This window comes from Saimiri boliviensis, chromosome X (genome assembly GCF_048565385.1).
Source record: "Saimiri boliviensis isolate mSaiBol1 chromosome X, mSaiBol1.pri, whole genome shotgun sequence".
In the NCBI taxonomy this organism is placed as follows: domain Eukaryota; kingdom Metazoa; phylum Chordata; class Mammalia; order Primates; family Cebidae; genus Saimiri; species Saimiri boliviensis.
In genome coordinates this window covers 16,988,488-17,011,292 of record NC_133470.1, presented here as the reverse complement: position 1 = coordinate 17,011,292, position 22,805 = coordinate 16,988,488, and the positions used below count along the sequence as shown (strand labels likewise).

Genomic DNA, 22,805 nt, shown 5'->3' with positions numbered 1-22,805 from the left:
TGTAATCCCAGCACTTTGGGAGGCTGAGGCTGGCGCATCGCGAAGTCAAGTGATCAAGACCATCCTGGCCAACATGGTGAAACCCTGTCTCTACTAAAAATACAAAAATTAGCTGGGCGTGGTGGCTTACGCCTGTAGTCCCAACTACTCGGAAGGCTGAGGCAGGAGAATTGCTTGAACCCAGGAGGCGGAGGTTGCAGTGAGCCGAGATCGCGACACTGCACTCCAGCCTCGGGCCTAGGGAGGGAGCGAGACTCTGTCTCAAAAAAAAAAAAAAAAAAAAAAAAAAAAAAAAAATCCTTTCATCCTCAATTGTGTAAATCGTAAAACATTGCAAATAGAGAAACCCAGAACTTTGAGTCCCCCGTTATCTTTCAATTTCCCTGTAAGAATGCATCTGTTATTGGGTTTCTCAACCTCAGCTCTCCTGATGTTTTGGGCTGGATAATTATTTGCTTGTATTGGGGAGAGGAGATTGTACCGTGCATTGTAGGATGTTTAGCCGCATCCCTGGCCTCTGCCCCCTCCTCAAGTTGTGACAACCAGAAATATTTCTGGTTTCTCGTTGACACTGCCAAATGTTCCCAGTAGAGAACCACTGTGTTACATGATGATACTTTATTTCTGTCATCTAAGTATGTCCAAACCCTGGTGTTTGTGGAAAGGTGATTTATTTAAAATAAGTTTACTTAGAAGTTTATTTAAAATAAGTGTAAAAGAAGTTTATTTAAAATAAGTTTAAAAGAGGTTTATTTTAAGATAAGTCTACTCAGAAGTAAGCTGGTAGATAGAGTACAGCCCAGCATTAGTCAGCTGTATTAGTTTGCTGGGACTCTCATAACAAAGTACCATGTACTGAGTGGCTTAAACAACAGAAATTTATTTTCTCATTGTTATGGAGGCTGAAAGTCTGAAATCAAGCCTCAACAGGGTTGGCCTCTCTCCTGGGCTTATAGATGGCTACCTTCCTGTTCACGTAGTGTGCTCCCTCTATGCCTGAGACCTATTAAATAGTATCTTCTTGTAAGGACACCGGTCAGATAAGGGTCCACGCTAATGACCTCATTTCAATTTAATCACCTCTTTGAAGACCTTATGTCCAAATACAGTTACATTGAGTTACTGGGGATTAGAACGTGAACATACAAATTTGGGGGGGGGGGACACAATTCAGCCCATTAACATTGAGCTTAAGTCTTTTCTCCCTTGCCTCCCTTCCTTTCTGTGTGTATTGAACACCTATTATGTGTGACATTCAGCTAAGTAGGGGTAATGATAAGCAACAAACATGGTCTCTGCCTGGTAAGGTTTACAGTGAGGTAGGACAGACCGATATTTAGAGTAACAACAAGTGCCGGCCAGGCATGGTGCTTCACGCCTGTAATCCCAGCATTTTGGGAGGCTGAGGCGGGCAGATCACCTGAGGTCAGAAGTTGAAGACCAGCCTGGTCAAGATGGTGAAACCCCCGTCTCTACTAAAAATACAAAAATTAGTCGGGTGTGGTGATGGGCGCCTGTAATCCCAGCTACTCAGGAGGCTGAGGCAGGAGTATCGCTTGAACCTGGGAGGCAGAGGTTGCAGTGAGCCGAGATTGCACCACTGCACTCCAGCCTGAGCCACAGAGCGAGACTCCGTCTCAACAAAAAACCCACAGTGCCATGCAAATACTATGCTTTGGTAATGGATGACAGGAAAGCCTTGCGCTTCCCATCAGGCTCCCAACCCAACTGGGCGAATGCAAGGGCTGCGTTATGACCTAACTGGCTGGGCGTGGTGGCTCACGCCTGTAATCCCAGCACTTTGGGAGGCCAAGGCGGGCGCGAGTTGAGGTTACGAGTTCAAGACCAGCCTGGCTAACATGGCGAAACTAATACAAAAATTAGCCGGGCGTGGTGGCACATGCCTGTAATCCCAGCTACTCAGGAGGCTGAGGCAGGAGAATCGCTTGAGCCTGGGAGGCGGAGGTTGCAGTGAGCCGAGATCGTGCCACTGCGCTCCAGCCTGGGCGATAGAGCAAGACTCCGTCTTAATAAAAAAATAATTTAAAAAAAAAAAAAAAAAAAAAAAAAAACGGCCGGGCGCGGTGGCTCAAGCCTGTAATCCCAGCACTTTAGGAGGCCGAGGCAGGTGGATCAAGAGGTCTAGAAATCGAGACCATCCTGGTCAACATGGTGAAACCCCGTCTCTACTAAAAATACAAAAAATTAGCTGGGCATGGTGGTGCGTGCCTGTAATCCCATCTACTCGGGAGGCTGAGACAGGAGAATTGATTGAACCCAGGAGGCGGAGGTTGCCGTGAGCCGAGATCGCGCCATTGCACTCCAGCCTGGGTAACAAGAGCGAAACTCCGTCTCCAAAAAAAAAAAAAAAAAAAACTGAGCTAACCGTGAGGTTAATGAGTCAGCCACTTGTCAAATAGGGAGATGTGCGTTTGCTACAAAGCAGCGGAGGTCTGGCCTTAGCCAGCAGCAGGCGCCACCTCAAGCCGCCCTTCTCTATGACGCAAAGGTCCTCCCAATCCTTTCCTGGCTCCGCCTTTTCTCTGCTTGCAGCCCCGCCCCTTACATGCTCTCCGGCTGGGGGCGCACCCTCCAAGAACTCGCCTCTCTCGGCTCTAACAATGGCGGCGGAGAGGGAGGTCAGTCAGCCACGCCTGCGCCATAAAGCCTAGGGGCGGGCCCAGCCGGCGGTGGGAGGCGGGGAAAAGCGACGAAACCAGCAGCGACGCCATTTGCTGCTGCCGAGCGTGGACGCCGGCGGATCTGTTAAGACCTAGGTCGCGAGCCTCTCCCGCGCACGCTGCCTGTACTCCAGCACCTGCTTCATCCTGCGCGCTCTCTCGTGTCGCCCCTTGGAGCAGCAGCCGCCGCCGCCGCGACCGCCGCCACCCGGAAAGAAGTCAGAGACGCCGCGAGGTCGCTGCCACCGCCATGCCCAAGAATAAAGGTAATGCCGCCTGGACCCCCGGACCAAGGCTCTCCTCGGCAGGGTCTCCCAGGTCCTGTCCGTGGATTGCAGGTCACCCAGGCCGCAGTGACCTTTTTTCCTTCTCGCCCTGTCTGCCCGCGCCTGGGCGCCCCGCACGCGACTCTGAGCTCGGGAAAGGATCTGGGAAGTTAACTCCTGTTGCCCAGTTTGGCCACATTGGGGTGGAGCCGACGCCATTTTTGTAGGGCCTCCTGCGGGAGAATGTGGGCTTTTTCTCCTGTTTCGCGCCAGACTGACCTCGACTTGGTGGGGACGGTGGCGGGAACCCTTCCCGGGGCGGCCTGGGCTTAGTAGATAGGCCCTTTTGGCCTTCCCGGGCACGAAGGGTTAATCCCTGGAAGCCGTACTGAACTTTAAAAGAGTGATGCCTGCATTCGAGAGCACCAGGTACTCTTGCCTGGGTTTCTTTATGGACAGTTGTTCAGTATTGTTGAGGCTACTCGCTGTTCCTTGTGAACAGTGGGTGAAACCTTGATGCATTTCTTGAGGTCCATCTCTAGAGATTTACTCTCTCCATCCCTTTACAGGGCTTATTTTTGTTTGCAGAAGACTTGTTCCATATTTAGCCAAGTTTTTTGCTTTTGCTTCAGATCGTGCATATGTTGTGAAAATAAAGACCTTTAAGTTTCCTCCTTTCTGAGGCTAAGCCTTCACAAATGATCGGACTTGAGGATAACTTTATTTGGGATTTCCAAAACGAAAGGCCTAATCTAAAAAAAAAAAAAGGCAGAACACTCCTAAAGAAATTACTTTTAGAAATTTATATTGTTCCTGTCATTTTTAATAGCCTTATAATTTGTTGAAGAAAATTGTGCAAATAGATACAGGGAAACTACTGTATTTTCCTACAGGAGAGGAGCATATTTCATAGTCCATAAGTAGCCTTTGACTATTCATTCTTAGGAAACCCTCCCCTGACGCAGGCCTACTTCTGCTCTCTTTCCTACTTGACAGCTGGCTCTAGGGATTCTTACCTCATTTCCTCTTTGTAGCTGTCACTTATTACTTTATCCCTTAGGGTACTTGGTCGAGATTCTGTGCACAAGTTGGTGTAGTCCTCTCAGGGCACCTTGCTGCCTTTAGAGATCAAACTTGCAGGTCCTTTGTGTAGCAAGGATTTTCACTGCTCATGATTTCGGAAAAGATGGAATTAGAAACAAAAAATTTTTAATAATCCTTTATTCTCTCTGAGGTGGTAAGTGGATCACTGCCATCTTATTCTCACCTTTATTTCTAGTAATAAGATTTCCAATTCCCCCATTAAGCTGTAAACTCTAAAAGGCAGGAATAGTATCTGTCTTAATCACATTGGATGCTGACACTTGACACTTAGTAGATGCTCAATAAATATTTGTTGGTTTAAGTCATCTTGCTCCTGTCGACTCCACCCTTAGGTAAATAATAGGTTCTGCTTTGGTTCCAAGGGGATAGGACTTCTACATTAAATCACATCTAGTTCACTAGCCTCATATCTTGTTTAAGAAGGAGCCTCTCTGGGAATTTCTCTAAAACAACTCTGGTTTAAAGAATGTTGATGTCACTTTAATTTACACTCAGACCTAGGCTCATTCATTCAAAAGAGAATTTAAAGAACATCCCGTTACATGGCAATAAAATATACAGGAGAATGAACAGGGTATGCTTAATTCTGGTAAGTTAACAAGTACTGAATCTTTTCTTAAATAACATTTGAGGCATACAAAAAATATAACTAACATAGTGAACCTGGGAATCCAGTTCTCTGAATTTAAGAATTACAGTGCAGATTGAGGTAAAGTCCCTCTGTGTACCCCTCGCTAATCACCTTTTACTCTCTTTTTGGAGGTAATCACCAGGCTGTTTGATGTTTATCATTACTGTACTGTGTAAAACTAATCAATTCTTAGTTATCTTAACTTAGAGGAATGGTACTTTTCAAGACCTCTGAATTTTATGAGATGGAATTTACTAGTGTATAAATAAACTCATTTATTGTTCTATTTTTCTTCATTGGAAAATCCAGGAGCCCTGTGAAGATAATCTTGCTGTGGTTACACAAGTAAGGGTACAATTTGCCACATACTCTGTGTTGAATGACTTTTGCTTTGGATTGATTCATATCAGCTTATTCTACAAATTCTTAGAAACTCATCCTCAAATCAGGAAAAGGGGCATCCTTTGGCCCACTCATAAGCATTTAGGGTATAGTGCTCCCAGACTTTGAAGAAGTTACTGCATATGATTTTTAACTCATCACTCCATTAGGAATGTATGGACTATTCTTTTTTTTTGGAGACGGAGTTTCGCTCTTGTTACCCAGGCTGGAGTGCAATGGCGCGATCTCGGCTCACCGCAACCTCCGCCTCCTGGGTTCAAGCAATTCTCCTGCCTCAGCCTCCTGAGTAGCTGGGATTACAGGCACGTGCCACCATGCCCAGCTAATTTTTTGTATTTTTAGTAGAGACGGGGTTTCACCATGTTGACCAGGATGGTCTCGATCTCTTGACCTTGTGATCCACCCACCTCGGCCTCCCAAAGTGCTGGGATTACAGGCTTGAGCCACCGTGCCCGGCCTGTATGGACTATTCTTGATCAAGTCATTTGAAGAATTACTGAACTAGGGTATATTAACTCAATAAGCAGCAGGTATGATCTTGCCCTAAAGGAGCTTGCACTCTGTTTTGCAGATCTGGCATGATTAATGGCTTGATACTTTTCTCTTTCTAGGAAATTAGTTTCAGTGTTCTCTAAGAATGCCTCAGATACTGAATTCTAAGGACTCTAGGTGGTTCAGGAAATTATAGAGGCCCACCTAAAATAGCACAGAGCAATGTGAGACTGCCCCAGGAGAGAGTAAGTGGACTTGATTCAAGAAGTTAGATTGTCTTTGCAGTGGTCAGGTGCACATTTGTGATTCTGTTTGGGTTATGAACTTTTTGCTACTTCCAAGCTCTTCCCATGAGTCTCTTAGTATTATTAGCATGTACGGCCTTTTTCCTGCCTTTTGGAAATGGCTGCCAATGTGGTTTCGTTTCTCAAATTGGAGCAAAATGCTGTGGAGAGGTAACCTGATGTGGGGGATGGGGCAGAAAAACATTGTGACTCTCGACACCCCAGCTTACTGACTGTAATCATCAGTGAGCTGATGTACTCACTGAAGCTGAGTTACTTCTCTGGGCTTCAGGAACTCATGGGCAAACTGGGAATAAATAATTGTTATGACCTCATGGGGTGATTGTGACAAGTAAATGGGCAGAATTATTGCATAGTGGTTAAAAGCATGGTCACTGGGATCATATAATAGAAACAGGGATGTTGAGTAGGGACCAGCATTATAAAAGAAAGTAAATTGGATACCAAATGGATATTTTTTGTCTTTTAAGAGACAGTGTCTCACTGTGCTGCCCAGGCTGTCCTGGAACTCCTGGACTTGCTCAAGTGATCCTCCCACCTGGGCCTCCTGAGTAGCTGAGGCCCTAGGCATGTACCACTATACCCAGTGAAATTTCAGTATTTATGGTACTCTGCTACCAAAAGTTTGAAAACCACAGTTCTCTGTCCAAACACTGTCTTCACTTAATTTTGAAAATACCAGGTTCCTTGCCTAGGGCCTAGCTTTAGAAGGCACCCAAGATTTCCGCTTAGAAGAATATGTATAGAATTGCATTTTTTTTTTTTTTTGAGACGGAGTTTCGCTCTTGTTACCCAGGCTGGAGTGCAATGGCACGATCTCGGCTCACCGCAACCTCCGCCTCCTGGTCTCAGGCAATTCTCCTGCCTCAGCCTCCTAAGTATCCGGGATTACAGGCACGCGCCACCATGCCCAGCTAGTTTTATTGTATTTTTAGTAGAGACGGGGTTTCACCATGTTGACCAGGATGGTCTCGATCTTTCGACCTCGTGATCCACCCGCCTCGGCCTCCCAAAGTGCTGGGATTACAGGCTTGAGCCACCGCGCCCGGCTAGAATTGCATTTTTATTTCAAAAGGATGCATGCTAAAGTGAAGGTTTTTAAAATATTTTTTAATGTAATATCTGCTATTTATGTTTATTTTATGACAGAAAAACTCTCAAAGGAAATTCCAAGAAGGGTAGGGAGGTAATAAATAATGTATTAATGTTGTGATTGGAGATTATAAATTTAATATGATTGAGTAGCCAAAATAGGTGAATTTTAAAATTTAAGTGATCTTTTAAAAAGTGGTGGGCCGGGCGCAGTGGCTCAAGCCTGTAATCCCAGCACTTTGGGAGGCCGAGGCGGGTGGATCACGAGGTCGAGAGATCGAGACCATCCTGGTCAACATGGTGAAACCCCGTCTCTACTAAAAATACAAAAAACTAGCTGGGCATGGTGGCGTGTGCCTGTAATCCCAGCTACTCAGGAGGCTGAGGCAGGAGAATTGCCTGAGCCCAGGAGGCGGAGGTTGCGGTGAGCCGAGATCGCGCCATTGCACTCCAGCCTGGGTAACAAGAGCGAAACTCTGTCTCAAAAAAAAAAAAAAAGTGGTTTTATAAGCCTTAACTTCATTTTATTTCATACTGTTTTACAGATAATTAATGTCATTTCCTCCCTTTTTTTTTTTTTAACCATCAGGTAAAGGAGGTAAAAATAGACGTAGAGGTAAGAATGAGAATGAATCTGAAAAAAGAGAACTGGTGTTCAAAGAAGATGGTCAGGGTGAGTGTTTTCATAAATTATGCTTTTTAAAGTAACATCCTTTCTTTTTAGCTGAGGACTTTACTTATTTTTTTTTCTGAGACAGGGGTCTTGCACTGTTGCCCAGGGTGAAGTGCAGTGGCACAATTACAGCTTACTGCAGCCTTGACCTCCTGGGCTGAAGTAGTCCTCCCATTTCAGCCTCTTATTTGGGACTAAAGGCACACATCACCACATCTGACTAATTTTTTTAAAAAAATTTTATAGAGATGAGGTCTTTATATGTTGCCCAGGCTGTTCTCGAACTCCTGGGCTCAAGTGATTCTCCCGCCATGGCCTCGCAAAGTGCTGGAAACTAAGAATGTGTCATACAGTTCAGAGGGAATTGAGCCTTCAAAGCTATGGTCAGCTCTTCTATGATTTAGTTGACAGTTCTATGATTAGCATTTTTGATAGTGAATGGTGCTGCATAATGTGTTGAGTAGGCCATGGACATTTGACGGATGAGCCTTAGGCCCTTATAGACCTCTCCGTTCTCCGGTGCCATTAGCATATACCTTCATAAACTACAATAAAATGAAACTGAACAGTTAACTGACTTTACTAGACTGAAGAATTTTGTAAGTGCCAGACCAAGATACATAGCACTAGTCAAATAAATCCTAACTGGATCGTTTGCCTTTTCCTGTTATTTTTATTTCGAGTCATTTCAAACCTACAGAAAAGTTGCAGTATTAGTACAACAAACCCCCTTAAATCCTTCATCTGTACACACATGTAAAGAAATATATATATATGTACATATATATATATGTAGGGTTTGTTGAGGACCATTTGAAGACATTAGAGACATCATGCTACTTTTCCCTTACTTGATCATGTGTCTCCTAAGAGCAAGTATATTTTCTTATATAACTGGAAGAGAATTATCACACTCAGGTAATTTGACATTGATATAATATTATCTAGTATGTACTCCAAATTCCTGTTTCCCCAGGTGTTCCAATAATTTCCAGTACTTTAGCTTTTAATAGAACTTTGGGTGGATTTATTATGCCACACATATAAACCACTAAAGATGAGATACGTTTTCTGGCTAAAAGTCCTTTTGTTTCTTAGCCTTACTCATCCTTGCCTCTAAAATAGCAGCTGACTTGACTTGGGCAGACACTGCTTTAATATTGCTTTTTTCCCTCACTTCGGAAGAAAGGCTGCCTTTGAGTTGACCAACCTTGTTAAGGTGGTAGGTGGGTGCCAGGCTCATTGTAGTCTGAGTAATTCACTTTCAGAAGTCCACCCCACTGTTGAGCCTTTCTAAGTGAAGTCTCTGTATATTTACAAATCAATGGGCTAGTCATAGTGTAATTCAACAAAGACAGTGAAGGTTAAGCTGTTTTTTGCCAAATGTACTAAAAATTATATGAGATTCGCAGCTAAAGGCACTGAGGGAAATAGCCAAAAGTGGAATAGTCAATCTACTTATTCAAAATGAGTGGATAATTAAAATATGCCTAATAGCAGAGACAGCATGTTATAGAACTAGCATTACAGAGTCTTGGTTCTTACTCTGTCATTAACTAACCCGATATTTATCACTCTGTCATGTTTGTTTATATTTTTCCTATATATATTTATTCCCAACTGGTACAACTATAATCTCTTGTCAGTTTCCTGTGGACTTTAAGTTACTTTTATCAAAAGTTGAACAATATTTCATACCCTTTTCCTTTCTCCCCTTAGAGTATGCTCAGGTGATCAAAATGTTGGGAAATGGACGGCTAGAAGCAATGTGCTTCGATGGTGTAAAGAGGTTATGTCACATCAGAGGAAAATTGAGAAAAAAGGTAGGTGTGATTTGTTTTACTTTAATAATGAAGTTGGTTAAGGGAGGAAATGCCTCTACAGTTTTGTTTTCTTGGTGGTCGTGGGTTTTTTTTTGAGATGTAGTCTCGCTCTTGTCGCCCAGGCTGGAGTGCAATGGCACGATCTTGGCTCACTGCAACCTCTGCCTCCTGCGTTCAAGCGATTCTCCTGCCTCTGCCTCCCGAGTAGCTGGGATTACAGGCACCCACCACCACGTCCAGCTAATTTTTTGTATTTTTAGTAGAGATGGGGTTTCACAATGTTGGCCAGGCTGCTTTCGAACTCCTGACTCCAGATGATCCACTCACTTCAGCCTCCCGAAGTCCTGGGATTATAGGCGTGAGCCACCACGCCCAGCCACCTCTACAGTTTTTAACTCTCCATGGACTTCATTTTTGGAAATTCCCAAAAGACTTACCTAGGTAAACAATGATTTACCTCTAAGTCGAATAACAAGGTCTGTAATAGTAATCTATTACAGGTTCTAATGTTAAAGAATCATTTGTATCACTAATGTTGTATTCCTGCCCAAAATGGTTAACCTGAATTTGAATCATGAAGAAACAATCTATAAGTCCAAATTGAGAGACATTCTGCATAAACAAACAGCCCAGCTTTTTTTTCCTTGTCTTTTTTTGAGACATGGTCTTACTCTGTCACCCAGCCTATAGTGTAGTGGCACCATCTTGGTTCACTGTAGCCTCAACCTCCCTGGTTCAAGCACTCCTCCCACGTCAGCCTCCCATGTAGCGGGGACTACAGGCCTTTGCCACCATGCCTGGCTAATTTCTGTATTTTTTGTGGAGATGAGGTTTTTCTGTGTTGCTTAAGCTGGTCTAGAACTCCTGAGCTCAAGCAATCAGTCCTCCTTCGCCTCCCAAAGTGCTGGGATTACAGGCATGAGCCACTATACCTGGTTCAGCTCTTAATGAAATGTTACTGTCATGAAAGTTTTTTTTTTTTTTTTTTTTGAGATGGAATCTTTGTCACCCAGGCTGGAGTGCATTGGTGTGATCTCGGGTCACTGCTACCTCTGGGTTCAAGTGATTCTTTTTTTTTTTTTTTTTTTTTTTGAGACGGAGTTTCGCTCTTGTTACCCAGGCTGGAGTGCAATGGCGCAATCTCGGCTCACCGCAACCTCCGCCTCCTGGGTTCAGGCAATTCTCCTGCCTCAGCCTCCTGAGTAGCTGGGATTACAGGCACGCACCACCATGCCCAGCTAATTTTTTGTATTTTTAGTAGAGACGGGGTTTCACCATGTTGACCAGGATGGTCTCGATCTCTCGACCTCATGATCCACCCGCCTCGGCCTCCCAAAGTGCTGGGATTACAGGCTTGAGCCACCGTGCCCGGCTTTTTTTTTTTTTTAATAAGAAAAAGAATAAAGAAGAGGAGGAAAAAGAAAGAGGAAGAGGGAGAGAGGATGGGGTATTGCTTTATTGCCCGGGCTAGAATGCAATCTAAACATTGGTGTGATCTCGGGTCACTGCTATCTCCTGGGTTCAAGTGATTCTTTTTTTTTTTTTTTTTTTTAATAAGAAAAAGAATAAAGAAGAGGAAGAAAGAGAAAGAGGAAGAGGGAGAGAGGATGGGGTATTGCTTTATTGCCCGGGCTAGGATGCAATCTAAATATGGGTATACCTATAATTGTCCTATAATGGAGACATAAAAGAAAATGAGGGAAGAGAATAACAAACAAGGAGCCAACCAACATTTCGTTTAAACTTCTAAGTTGATATGATGTGGTACTGATAAGAGTGTATATTTTGTGTATTTAAAGTGGAGAGTTCTATAAATGTTAATTACATTTACTTGTTCCAGATCTGAGTTCAAGTCCTGGATATCGTTGTTAATTTTCTGTCTCATTGATCTGTCTAATATTAATGTTGAAGTCTCCCACTATTACTGTGTGGGAGTCTAAGTCTCTTTATTAGTCTTGTATGTCTGGGTATTCCTGTATTGGGTGCGTATATATTTAAGATCTTTAGCTCTTCTTGTTGTTGCATTGATCCTTTTATCATTATATAATGTCCTTCTTTGCTTCTTTTGATCTTTGTTGCTTTAACGACTATTTTATCAGAGGCAAAAATTGTAACTTCTGCTTTTTATTTATTTATTTTAGCTCTCTGGTTGGTAAATCTTTCTCCATCCCTTGTTTTGAGTCTTTGTGTATCCTTAAATGTGAGATGGGTCTGGATGCAGCATACTGATGGGTTTTAGTTTTTTATTCAAATTGGCTGTCTGTCTTTGGATTGGGGGATTTAATCGATTTAAATTTAGAATTAATAATGACATATGTGAGTTTAATACTGCCATTTAATATTAGCTGGCTATTTTGCCCATTCGTTGATGTAAATTCTTCATTGTATTGATGCTCTTTTTAGTATTTTTTAGAAAGGCTGATACTGTTTGTTCCTTTCTATGTGTAGTGGTTCTTTCAGAAGCTCTTGTAAAGCAGGTCTGGTGGTGATGAAATCTCTGAGTGCTTGTTTATTCAGAAAAAACTTTATTTTTCCTTCACTTATGAAGCTTAGTTTGGCTGGATGTGAAATTCTTGGTTGAAAGTTCTTTTCTTTAAGGATGTTGAATATTGGTCCCCACTCTCTTCTGGCTTGTAGGGTTTCTGCTGAGAGATCTGCTGTAAGTCTAAGAGGCTTCCCTTTGTGGGTAACCTGACCTTTCTCTCTGGCTGCCCTTAGTATTTTCTCCTTCATTTCAACCCTGGTGAATCTGACGATTATGTGCCTTGGAGTTGCTCTTCTTGAGGAATATCTTTGTGGTGTTCTCTGTATTACCTGGAGTTGAATATTATCCTGCCTTACTAGGTTGGGAAAATTTTCCTGAATAATATCCTGAAGCGTATTTTCCAGCTTGGATTCATTCTCTTCGTCACATTCAGGTACACCTATCAAGCGTAGATTAGGTCTTTTCACATAGTCCCATATTTCTTGGAGACTTTGCTCGTTCCTTTTTATCCTTTTTTCTCTAATCTTGTCTTCTTGTTTTATTTCACTGAGTTGGTCTTCGACCTCTGATATCCTTTCTTCTGCTTGATCAATTCGGCTGTTAAAACTTGTGCATACTTCACGTAGTTCTCGTATTGTGTTTTTCAGCTCCATCAATTCACTTATATTCCTCTCTAAATTGTGTATTCTTGTTAACATTTTGTCAAACCTTTTTTTAAAGTTCTTTGTTTCTTTAGATTGAGTTAGAACAAGTTCTTTTAATTCACAGAAGTTTCTCATTATCCACATTTTGAAGCCTGTTTCTGTAATTGGAACACACTCATTCTCCATCAAGCCTTGTTCCGTTGCTGATGAGGAACTGTGATCCCCTGCTAAGGGAGAGGCATTCTGATCGTGGGTATTCTCAGCCTTTTTTGGCTGTGTTCTTTCCTTTGTTATAAATTTATCCATCTGTGGTCTTTGTGTTTACCGTCTTTGTAATTGGGTTTCTGAGTGGACGTCCAACTTACTGATTCTCAGCACCGAAATCTGAGCAACCCACTGCGCCGACCAAATCAGCGGCGTTAAGATTGATGGTGCTTTTCTGACTCTGCACCAAGAACCAACGCTCCGAGGCACCGGCAAAACCGCCTCGCCGGTCACAAGAGTCGCGCTGGCGACCCGTGGGGCTCCTCCGCTGGGAATCTCCTGGTGGTTGAGCAACAAGAATTCATGTGAAGGTGTGGCGTCCTCTCATTCTTTGTGCTTTCACTGGGAGCTACAATCCCGAGCTGCTAGTGATCAGCCATCTTGGATCTCTCTCATTTTAAACTTAAATGAAAGTTTAAAAAAAAAAAAGGTCAGGTACTATTCTAGTTTCAAGGAGACCTGACAGTTAAATGTAGTAGGTGGCCCTTGTTAGGATTCTGGTTTAGGAATTGGAGATAAAGCTGTAAAGTGTACATTAAGAAAATCTGAATATGAATTATGTTGCATAAGCATTGTATTAATGTTGTATTTCCTGAATGTCATCATGAAAGGACTGCCTTGGAAAGTAATGATTAATTCACCATCACAGTAGTTTTTCGGGCAGATTTATTAATCAGGTTGACTAAAAGTCCTAACTCTTTTTGTGTTTTTTTTAATTTGGTAAGTTAATCCTTCTGTTCCCAAACTAAAATCTTTTTTTGAGACAGAGTCTCACTCTGTTGTGCAACCTCCACCTCCTGGGTTCAAGTGATTCTCATGCCTCAGCCTCCCGAGTTGTTGGGACTACAGGCATGCATCACCACATCCAGCTAATTTTTGTATTTTTAGTAGAGAAGTTTTACCATGCTGGCCAGGCTGATCTTGAACTCCTGACCTCAAGTGATCCACTCACCTCGGCCTCCCAAAGTGCTGGGATTACAGGCATGAGCCAGCGTGCCAGCCCAAACTAAAATCTCTTAATTTCTAAACTAATTGTTACTCTGGAATGTAACAATATAAACTAATTGTTACTCTGGAATATTTTAAATATGACGGACAATTACTTTTCTTTTGTAGGTTTGGATAAATACCTCCGACATAATATTGGTTGGTCTCCGAGACTACCAGGTAAAAATTACATGTAAATTTTTCGTTTTTTACTGGCTTGAATTTGATGAGCCATTTGTTAGAGCCAGTTATGTTTTAGGCATTGTGATAGATATCCCAGGGATTATGTTTCAATCAAAATGTGGGAGGCATTATTTTAGGGCATACAGCTGGACGAGGTAAGTGCCCATCCCACAAAAGGCTCATATCCTGGTAGTGGAGAGAATGAAGACAAGCACACAAGTAATTACAATACACATCACGACATAGGTATGTGCTATAAATCTAGATGAGCACTTGGGAAAGAAAGAAAATGATGATTGCCTTTCATGATCTTAACCCTTGACTCTGTAGACTCATTGTGGGTCTGTGAGATCCATTCGACTTCCACCTGTTAGAACTCATCCCTGTGTGATAATATCTCTATTTGTACAACCTTGATCATACTTTGATTTTTTTTTTAAATCAAAGTATGATCAAGAATAAAGAAATTGAATAAAGAACTTAAATCTTCAAAATTGAATAAAGAATTTAAATCTTCACTTGATACTATTGTTTCTCAACCGTGGGCAATTATGCCCTCCAGGGGACATTGGCAGTGTCTGGAGACTTTTCTGGTTTTGTCACAACTGGGGGATGGGTGCAGTGCTGCTAGCATGTAGTAGATAGAGGCTGGGGTGATGCTAAACATCCTGCAGAGCACAGGACAGCATCCCTTAATAGAGAACGGTCTACCTCACAATAATCCCTGGCGCTGAGGTGAGAAAACCTGCTTTAAATTCATACCATTTTAATGTCCATTTTTTTCTTTTGATCTTAACAATAACCCCAGAAGTAGGAAGAATAAGTAATTCCTTGTTTGATAGATAAGGACACCAAGGTTTTGAAATGAGTAACATTCTGACCATAAAGTGACAGCCAGGACGAGTACTTCTGATTTGAATTTTTTTGTGATCCTGCTTTGCCCCTCCCACTTACAGGGTGGTCTGTGGCTCGATAGCATCACTGTCTTCTGGAAGCTTGTTACCAATGCAGGTTCTTTGACTCTTCATTCAGAACATGTATTTTAATAAGATCTCCATGGGCTTCTATACACTTGACATTTTAAGAAGTACTGGTCTGAATCACAGTATCCTTGAAGTTGAAGCAATCAATTTTCTCCCTTAACTGAGTTAAATTCTTTTAAAACAGGGAAGTAGAAACATTCTAAGGCAGTATTTCTCAATGGGACGTTTGCATCAGAAATACCTAAAGAATTTCTCACAATATTAATTCTTGGGCTTCACTTCTAATCTATCTTCAGAAGATATAAAAACTCTACAGGAGATTTTGATTGATACATAGCCAAAGAAGCACAGATAATATGGAAAGGTATAATTTCCTTAGGTCATTATACCAGTCTTAGTTCAGTCTCAATTTTGGAATTGCAGTGTTTGATCACCCTGAAAATTACCGTCCAAGGGAACTTTTGTATTTCAAAAGACTTCTAATCAAAGGGTTATATTAAATAATCTAAAATATGCAGTCTGCACAGTTCTGCTCTTATTAAAGTGAGGTCCTCAAATATATTTCCTCAGCTTCTTAGTCATCATTCCGTCATGCATGTAAGCTTCTCCCTGGGTTAAACCCAAGTATATTTTTCAGAGGGTAAGAGAAAGCTTTAAAATTTAAAAGGAGAAAGATTTATAATAAAATGGTGAGATTTGATTGTTTATTCAATATGAGAATTTATGAAATAACGTGTTTCATTATGATCAGTTTTTAAAGTTATTATCTCTATTCAAGGATAACAAAGCTGATGTAATTTTAAAATACAATGCAGACGAAGCTAGAAGTCTGAAGGCATATGGCGAGCTTCCAGAGCATGGTAATGTCTGGGTTATTATATTAACTTGTTATATGGTATTTAGGTTATCTGTTGGTGTTTAGGTGAAGGAACTGTGGATTTTGCATATTTACTTTAGTGCTTATGTTTTGTTTTTTTTTTTTTTGAGACGGAGTTTCGCTCTTGTTACCCAGGCTGGAGTGCAATGGCACGATCTCGGCTCACCGCAACCTCCGCCTCCTGGGTTCAGGCAATTCTCCTGCCTCAACCTCCTGAGTAGCTGAGATTACAGGCACGCACCACCATGCCCAGCTAATTTTTTGTATTTTAAGTAGAGACGGGGTTTCACCGTGTTGACCAGGATGGTCTCGATCTCCTGACCTCGTGATCCACCCGCCTCAGCCTCCCAAAGTGCTGGGATTACAGGCTTGAGCCACCGCGCCCGGCTAGTGCTTATGTTTTTAGTTTTAAGTATGCCTGCCTGTGCTTCATAATGCTAGATACTGTAAGAAAAAAATTACTGGAATTCTGTTTCTAATAAATATGGTGAGGAGTTATGCTCTGTAAGCTTTGGACTTCCACATAATGTCACCTAAAGGAATAATTTTGTTACGGTATCTATTTTAAAATTTCTTCCTCAAGAGATTGTTAGTGCTCATATGAGTTAAACATGAAGTGCAAGTCAGCCAGGCGTCATGGCACATGCCTGTAGTGTCAGCCAGTTGGGAGGCTGAGGCAGGAGAACTGCTTAAGTCCAAGAGTTGGAGGATGCAGCGACCTATGATCATGCCACTGTTCTCAAGCCTGAGTGACAAAGTGAGACCTTGTCTCAAAAAAGTTTTAAAAAACACAAAAAACATGAAGCAAGGGCACATAATTAGGTACCATTACTGATTTTTGTTTATTTGTTTGCTTTGAAATGGAGTCTCATTCTGTTGCCCAGGCTGGAGTGCGGTGGCACAATCTTGGCTCACTGCAACCTCTGGCTCCCAGGTTGAAGCGGTTCTCCTGCCTCAGCTTCCCGAGTAGCTGGGATTACAGGCATGCGCCACCATGCCCAGCTAATTTTTCTGTTTTTAACAGAAACAACATGGGGTTTCACGGTGCTGGCCAGGCTGGTCTCCAACTCCTGACCCTCAGGTGATCCAGCCACCTTGGCCTCCCAAAGTGCTGGGATTACAGGCATGAGCCACCATGCCCAGCCTCGTTACTACTTTTTATTAAAAAGTTGTATTTCCATTTATCCTTGTGTAATAGTATCCCATAGGATTTTTTTTTAAAGCAACATTATTGGTTTTCACTCCTCCAAATACAAAAGTAATGAATTCTTCATGCAGAAAACATAAAAAGAAGACCCTTAAAACCTCATCAGAGGAAATATACTTGACATAATATATGGTAGACCTGCATTTTTACTTGGCAGTTACTATTTTTAGCTCTGTTGCATCTGATTATGTAAAAACATTATTATGAAATAACCTAATTTTACTTAAGCATGAAAGTCCTGCTGAAATTACGTGGCATTTCTGATCTAAGAAATGTTAATATATCTAGGAATAGGACTACCGCTTCCTGATTCATTTTCATTGCTTAGGGATAATCATGATTGGACCAGATCTTTCTGATTGATGAGTCCGTTTGATGATTAGTGAACCAGCTCTTCTTATCTCAAGAAAACACATTGTTGCCATGTGCTCAAACCTATTAAGAAGTATACCTGGAAATTATAATAGCTTCAGAATTAATGTAATTAGAGCCTGCCTTACTAAAATAACTTTGCAAACGAAAGAAAATGGTAGCACAAATACTCCCCATCTTGACATAGCAGTGACACTACAGGGAATTTTGTTTTGTGAAATACTCTTTATAGTAATTGTGTTACATAAAAGTTAGGAATGCTTTTGTTATGATGAAGCTTTGATTAAACTACAGTGCTGACTTAATGTATTTCTTATTGTGTCCTTAGCTAAAATCAATGAAACTGATACATTTGGTCCGGGAGATGATGATGAAATTCAATTTGATGACATTGGAGATGATGATGAAGACATTGATGACGTAAGTAAATGTGCCTTGCATTTTCCAATTTTTGTTGCTATCCATGGAGAAATCAGCTTTCCCCTAACATCCATTAATTTTAAGAACATGGGACGTTTAAATAATGGTATATTTTGAGAATTGTCTGAATTAAATAGTATTATTTAGACGACAGCTAGTCAAACTGTTTATATTTTGAGAATTCTTAAAACCCTTTTCAATTTGTCTTCCTAAAAAGATCAGTGTTGGGCCGGGCGCGGTGGCTCAAGCCTGTAATCCCAGCACTTTGGGAGGTCGAGGCGGGTGGATCATGAGGTCAAGAGATTGAGACCAGCCTGGTCAACATGGTGAAACCCCGTCTCTACTAAAAATACCAAAAAATTAGCTGGGCATGGTGGCACATGCCTGTAATCTCAGCTACTCAGGAAGCTGAGGCAGGAGAATTGCCTGAACCCAGGAGGCGGAGGTTGCGGTGAGCCGAGATCGCGCCATTGCACTCCAGCCTGGGTAACAAGAGTGAAACTCCGTCTCAAAAAAAAAAAAAAAAAAAAAAAAGATCAGTGTTTACACTGGCAATATTAACACCAGCCGCTCTAATCATAACTTGTTTAATTAAGAGTCTCTAAAGAGATAGCCAATAGGAAATTTAGTTAACAGTTGAAAAATAGAAGATCTTTTCAAAGGAACATGCCTTTTTTATTGAAATATTAGTATGTTGAAAGAGACTTGTTTGAACCAGCTTGATATGAAGCATTGGAATTAAAATATACACTGAAAGCCTTGACAAAATGGAGGCCTGTTGCCAATTGTGGTATTTTTTAGCTGTTGGGTGTGTACTGTTGGCAAACTTTTGGCTTGCAGTTGGTATGTTTATTTTGAGGAAAATGTCCTGTCTTTCCTAATAATAAAGTAGTAATGCCCATAGGAGTAAATGCTTTACTGCACTTCTGCTGTTACTGCATTTGAATGAAATTCAGACTTAAGTCTTTTGGCAGTGTGAGTTTATTTAGCGATTTGGGTGTTACTCTTAAATCTGTTTTGGGCTCTTCTTTTGAAACCTCTTTACCTAAAATGTAGTTCAGAAACCACCTGTGTATTTAAATCCAAAAATAATAAGCCAGATGTGGTGGTATGCTCCTGTAGTCCCAGTTGCTCAGGAGGCTGATGGGGGAGGATCACTTGAGCCCAGGAGTTCAAGACCAGCCTGGGCAACACAGCCAGACCTTGTCTCTAAATAAATAACATAATAACATTAAATTTGGCTGGGCGCGGTGGCTCAAGCCTGTAATCCCAGCACTTTGGGAGGCCGAGGCGGGTGGATCACGAGGTCAAGAGATCAAGACCATCCTGGTCAACAAGGTGAAACCCCATCTCTACTAAAAATACAAAAAAATTAGCTGGGCATGGTGGCTCGTGCCTGTAATCCCAGCTACTCAGGAGGCTGAGGCAGGAGAATTGCCTGAACCCAGGAGGCGGAGGTTGCGGTGAGCTGAGATCGCGCCATTGCACTCCAGCCTGGGTAACAAGAGTGAAACTCCGTCTCAAAAAAACAAAAAAAAAACAAACAAACAAAAAAAAAAACATTAAATTTGATGCAAAAATCGAATTTCAGAATACCAAGCAAGAGCAGTTCCTGACCAAGAATACTCACACTTTGAGTTAAATCACTAATGTTATAGACATTTTAACACATATGCAAAAATAGGAAGTGAGAAATAAAACATTGTTCTGTTATTTTCTTAATTGGAGATCCTGAGCCAAGAGGAGTCTTGTGACTAAACTGTTGCTAATATTTTGACAATAGAATTAACAATTGCATTCTTTGGTAAGAACTTGCAGCTGACACTTGGATTAAGTGCCACCCCAAACATTTTGACAACTGGGCAGGAGTAGAAGGCCTTTTTAAAAAAATAATAATAGGCCGGGTGCGGTGGCTCAAGCCTGTAATCCCAGCACTTTGGGAGGCCGAGGCGGGTGGATCACAAGGTCGAGAGATCGAGACCATCCTGATCAACATGGTGAAACCCCGTCTCTACTAAAAATACAAAAAAACTAGCTGGGCGTGGTGGCGCATGCCTGTAATCCCAGCTACTTAGGAGGCTGAGGCAGGAGAATTGCCTGAGCCCAGGAGGCGGAGGTTGCGGTGAGCCGAGACCACGCCATTGCACTCCAGCCTGGGTAACAAGAGCGAAACTCCATCTCAAAAAATAAATAAATAAATAAATAATAATAATAATAATAATAAGGAACCTAATCAGAGGACATACATGAATATGAAGCCGCATGCACCAAGATAATGGGTTGAGAATCTAGGCAGGGTCAAGATTTTCTCAGTAAAAATTTCTGGATCTGGGCCAACAACTCCTCAGATCTGGACCCGGCTGGCTGGAAAAGAGATGGTAAAGACAGTGGTTATTAAAGGGGTTCTCTTGAACATTTTGTAAGAATTTGCTCTGTCACCTTAGAACCCTACTTCTTTAAGACATTTCTCCATGTGGTTTATAGATGTTCTAACTATAACCAGATTGACTCAGGAATTAGGTCAGTATCACCCCGATGTCTGCTCCCATCGAGATATAAAAATCTCAAATTACTAGCATTAAAGGAAAGGAAGGAGACAGTAAACTTTATTAGGAATATTTTGCATTACATATAATAGTATAAAGGAGATCATAATGATTTACTTCTAGCAGGCCAGAATTATAGAAATTTCTTCTTCAAACTGGATTTGTTTCTCAGATAGCATAAGGAGGTGAAAATCTCTTATATATGGAGTAGACTATTGGAATGTAAGTATTCTTTTTCCTTTCATTGATATTCTTTTTTCCCTTCCAGATCTAAAATGAACTCAAGATTTTACATTCCATCTTTTCTGAAGATTGTCCAACAATTTGGATTTTGGCCATGACAAAGAAGATTAAAATTTCATTAGCATGAATACAGTTTGTTAAAACAGACTGATTTGTTCCTAAGGTATTTTTATTTCTTTTAAAACTGGTAATGCTGAATTATCTTAAGTGAGATGTTAAGCCCACTTTGCTCTTTTAATATAGTGGAGCTTATGGGTAGAAGACCACGTCTACTATTTAAAAATAAAAAATAAAAAAATAGATTGCTGCTTTTCCTACCACTTCCAATAAGAAAATGGATGTTTTAAATAAATAATTTGCCTTGTCCTCATTATGAAATATGATTAAGCCTGGCCTCTTGATTGTATAGAGTCATTGTGTATATTCCAATTACCTAGGTATTCCCTTAAGATTTTGTTACAATTTGAGGGAGGCAGAAATCTGAATTTGAAGTAAAAAATAAGTCTTGTCATATTTAAGTAGCCTGTGGCTATTTTTATACTGATTTTGATATCATGTGTTCTTTTCATAATCGTATTTTGCCACCATAATCATATCAAAAAAAATGCATTTCCAAAATGCAGTTTTCAGAACTTGGGTTTTAATAGCAATTTTGAATTTGTAAGCTTAGCAGTTACAGAAATTGAACACTAGGTGGCACTCAGTTATCTAAACCTGTGAAAGTACTGATAAAATTGTTTACTTTTCTTTTACGATGTGTAAGAAATAACCCAAACATGAAAAGATTGTTTTGATCATATGCACGTATGTAGAATATTTTTACAGAGCGGAAAGATTGTTAAAAGTGTGATTTTTATTTTCAGAAGTCATATACATGTAAGCTACAATTTTGAGTGCTTTATAAACACTTCAGATATATAAATGAAATTTTAATTTCATAACAACTTGTAAAAATAAAAAAATTTGTTGAAAACTCTTTTTCAACATATCCCTAAGCTAGGGGAAGAGGAGGGAATAACAACTCAATGAAAAAATGGTCTCCAATTTCTGAATGGAAAAGCTACAGCTGAGAAATAAAATAAAATGTCATGGTGCAGAATATGTTATACCCTTATTTTTATTATGTGAACAGTTTTTGTTTTTTGTTTTTGTTTTTTGCTTGTATTGGGAACTGGGTTTACTGGTAACTTCCTTATTTCGTTTTTATTTATCAACTATAATAAAATGAAACTAGGGCTGAGCTAGTTAGCCCTTACTAACCAAACTGAAATCATATGCAACATTAAAAGAAGAGTCCATCATGTAGCTTGTGGCACTTTCATTCTATTAGTCCCCAGGGAACTTTTCAGTGATGAAAAGTAATACACAGGGGAATACCTTCACATGGCTTCAAAAGGAAAACAAGCAAATCTTCTCTAATGTACTCTTACTATAATTTCCCAACTACAAACTCTGGATTCAAAAATCTGAGGTACTATAAAACATTAAGTTGAAGAATAGAAATTAAGAGTGCATATTCATGGTTTATATTTCCTATTCTATGGAGTTCCTGAACACATCTAGATAGAATGCATCTGAGACTAAGGGCTGGTTTTTAATCCCTGTGAGAAACCAACCTTGAAGAATTAACAGTTGTCTCCATCCATATTCTAAACCTCCTAAGATATTTAGGTTTCTGTATATAAAAGTGTTTTTGCTAAGTTTACAGTATGTATAGATCCTGTCATATTATTTTACTAAGAATGTTTGAACTTGGCATCATATGTGAATATAGTTCCTGGTAGGAATAGCACAGCTCAAACATTAATTTTTCTATTTACCTCCTTTAACACATGTGGTTTGTCTGAAGAGTTTCTAAAAATTCAGCTATAACCCCTGTTCATGTATTTGCTGGTGATTGTTCTTGCCAAGGTAGTAACAGCCCAATTGGGCTGTTACATCCTAGGAAATCTCGAATCATAATGATTAAAATAGTTGGGGTAAAGTTGTAGCTTATATGCAGTACTACTTGGAGGAATCCTTTCGCTAATTTGTATTTAATGTGGAAGTTGTATCGTTTCATTGACGTAATCATAAATAATGGAAGTGGTCTTTAAGAAGTTTTATTTTTCTTTCTTTCTTTCTT

At 40.7% G+C, this 22,805-nt stretch overlaps 1 protein-coding gene across 1 annotated transcript; it reads left to right on the top strand.

The window, feature by feature from the left end:
• The first annotated feature begins 2,702 nt into the window (after positions 1–2,702).
• On the top strand, positions 2,703–21,779 carry EIF1AX (eukaryotic translation initiation factor 1A X-linked). The gene is made up of 7 exons (XM_010334879.3): positions 2,703–2,947; positions 7,563–7,646; positions 9,366–9,469; positions 13,979–14,029; positions 15,794–15,875; positions 17,800–17,891; positions 20,706–21,779. Exons 1-7 carry the CDS (start codon positions 2,932–2,934, stop codon positions 20,709–20,711), a joined length of 435 nt encoding a protein of 144 aa, XP_010333181.1. The 5' UTR covers positions 2,703–2,931; the 3' UTR covers positions 20,712–21,779.
• The last annotated feature ends 1,026 nt before the right edge of the window (positions 21,780–22,805 follow it).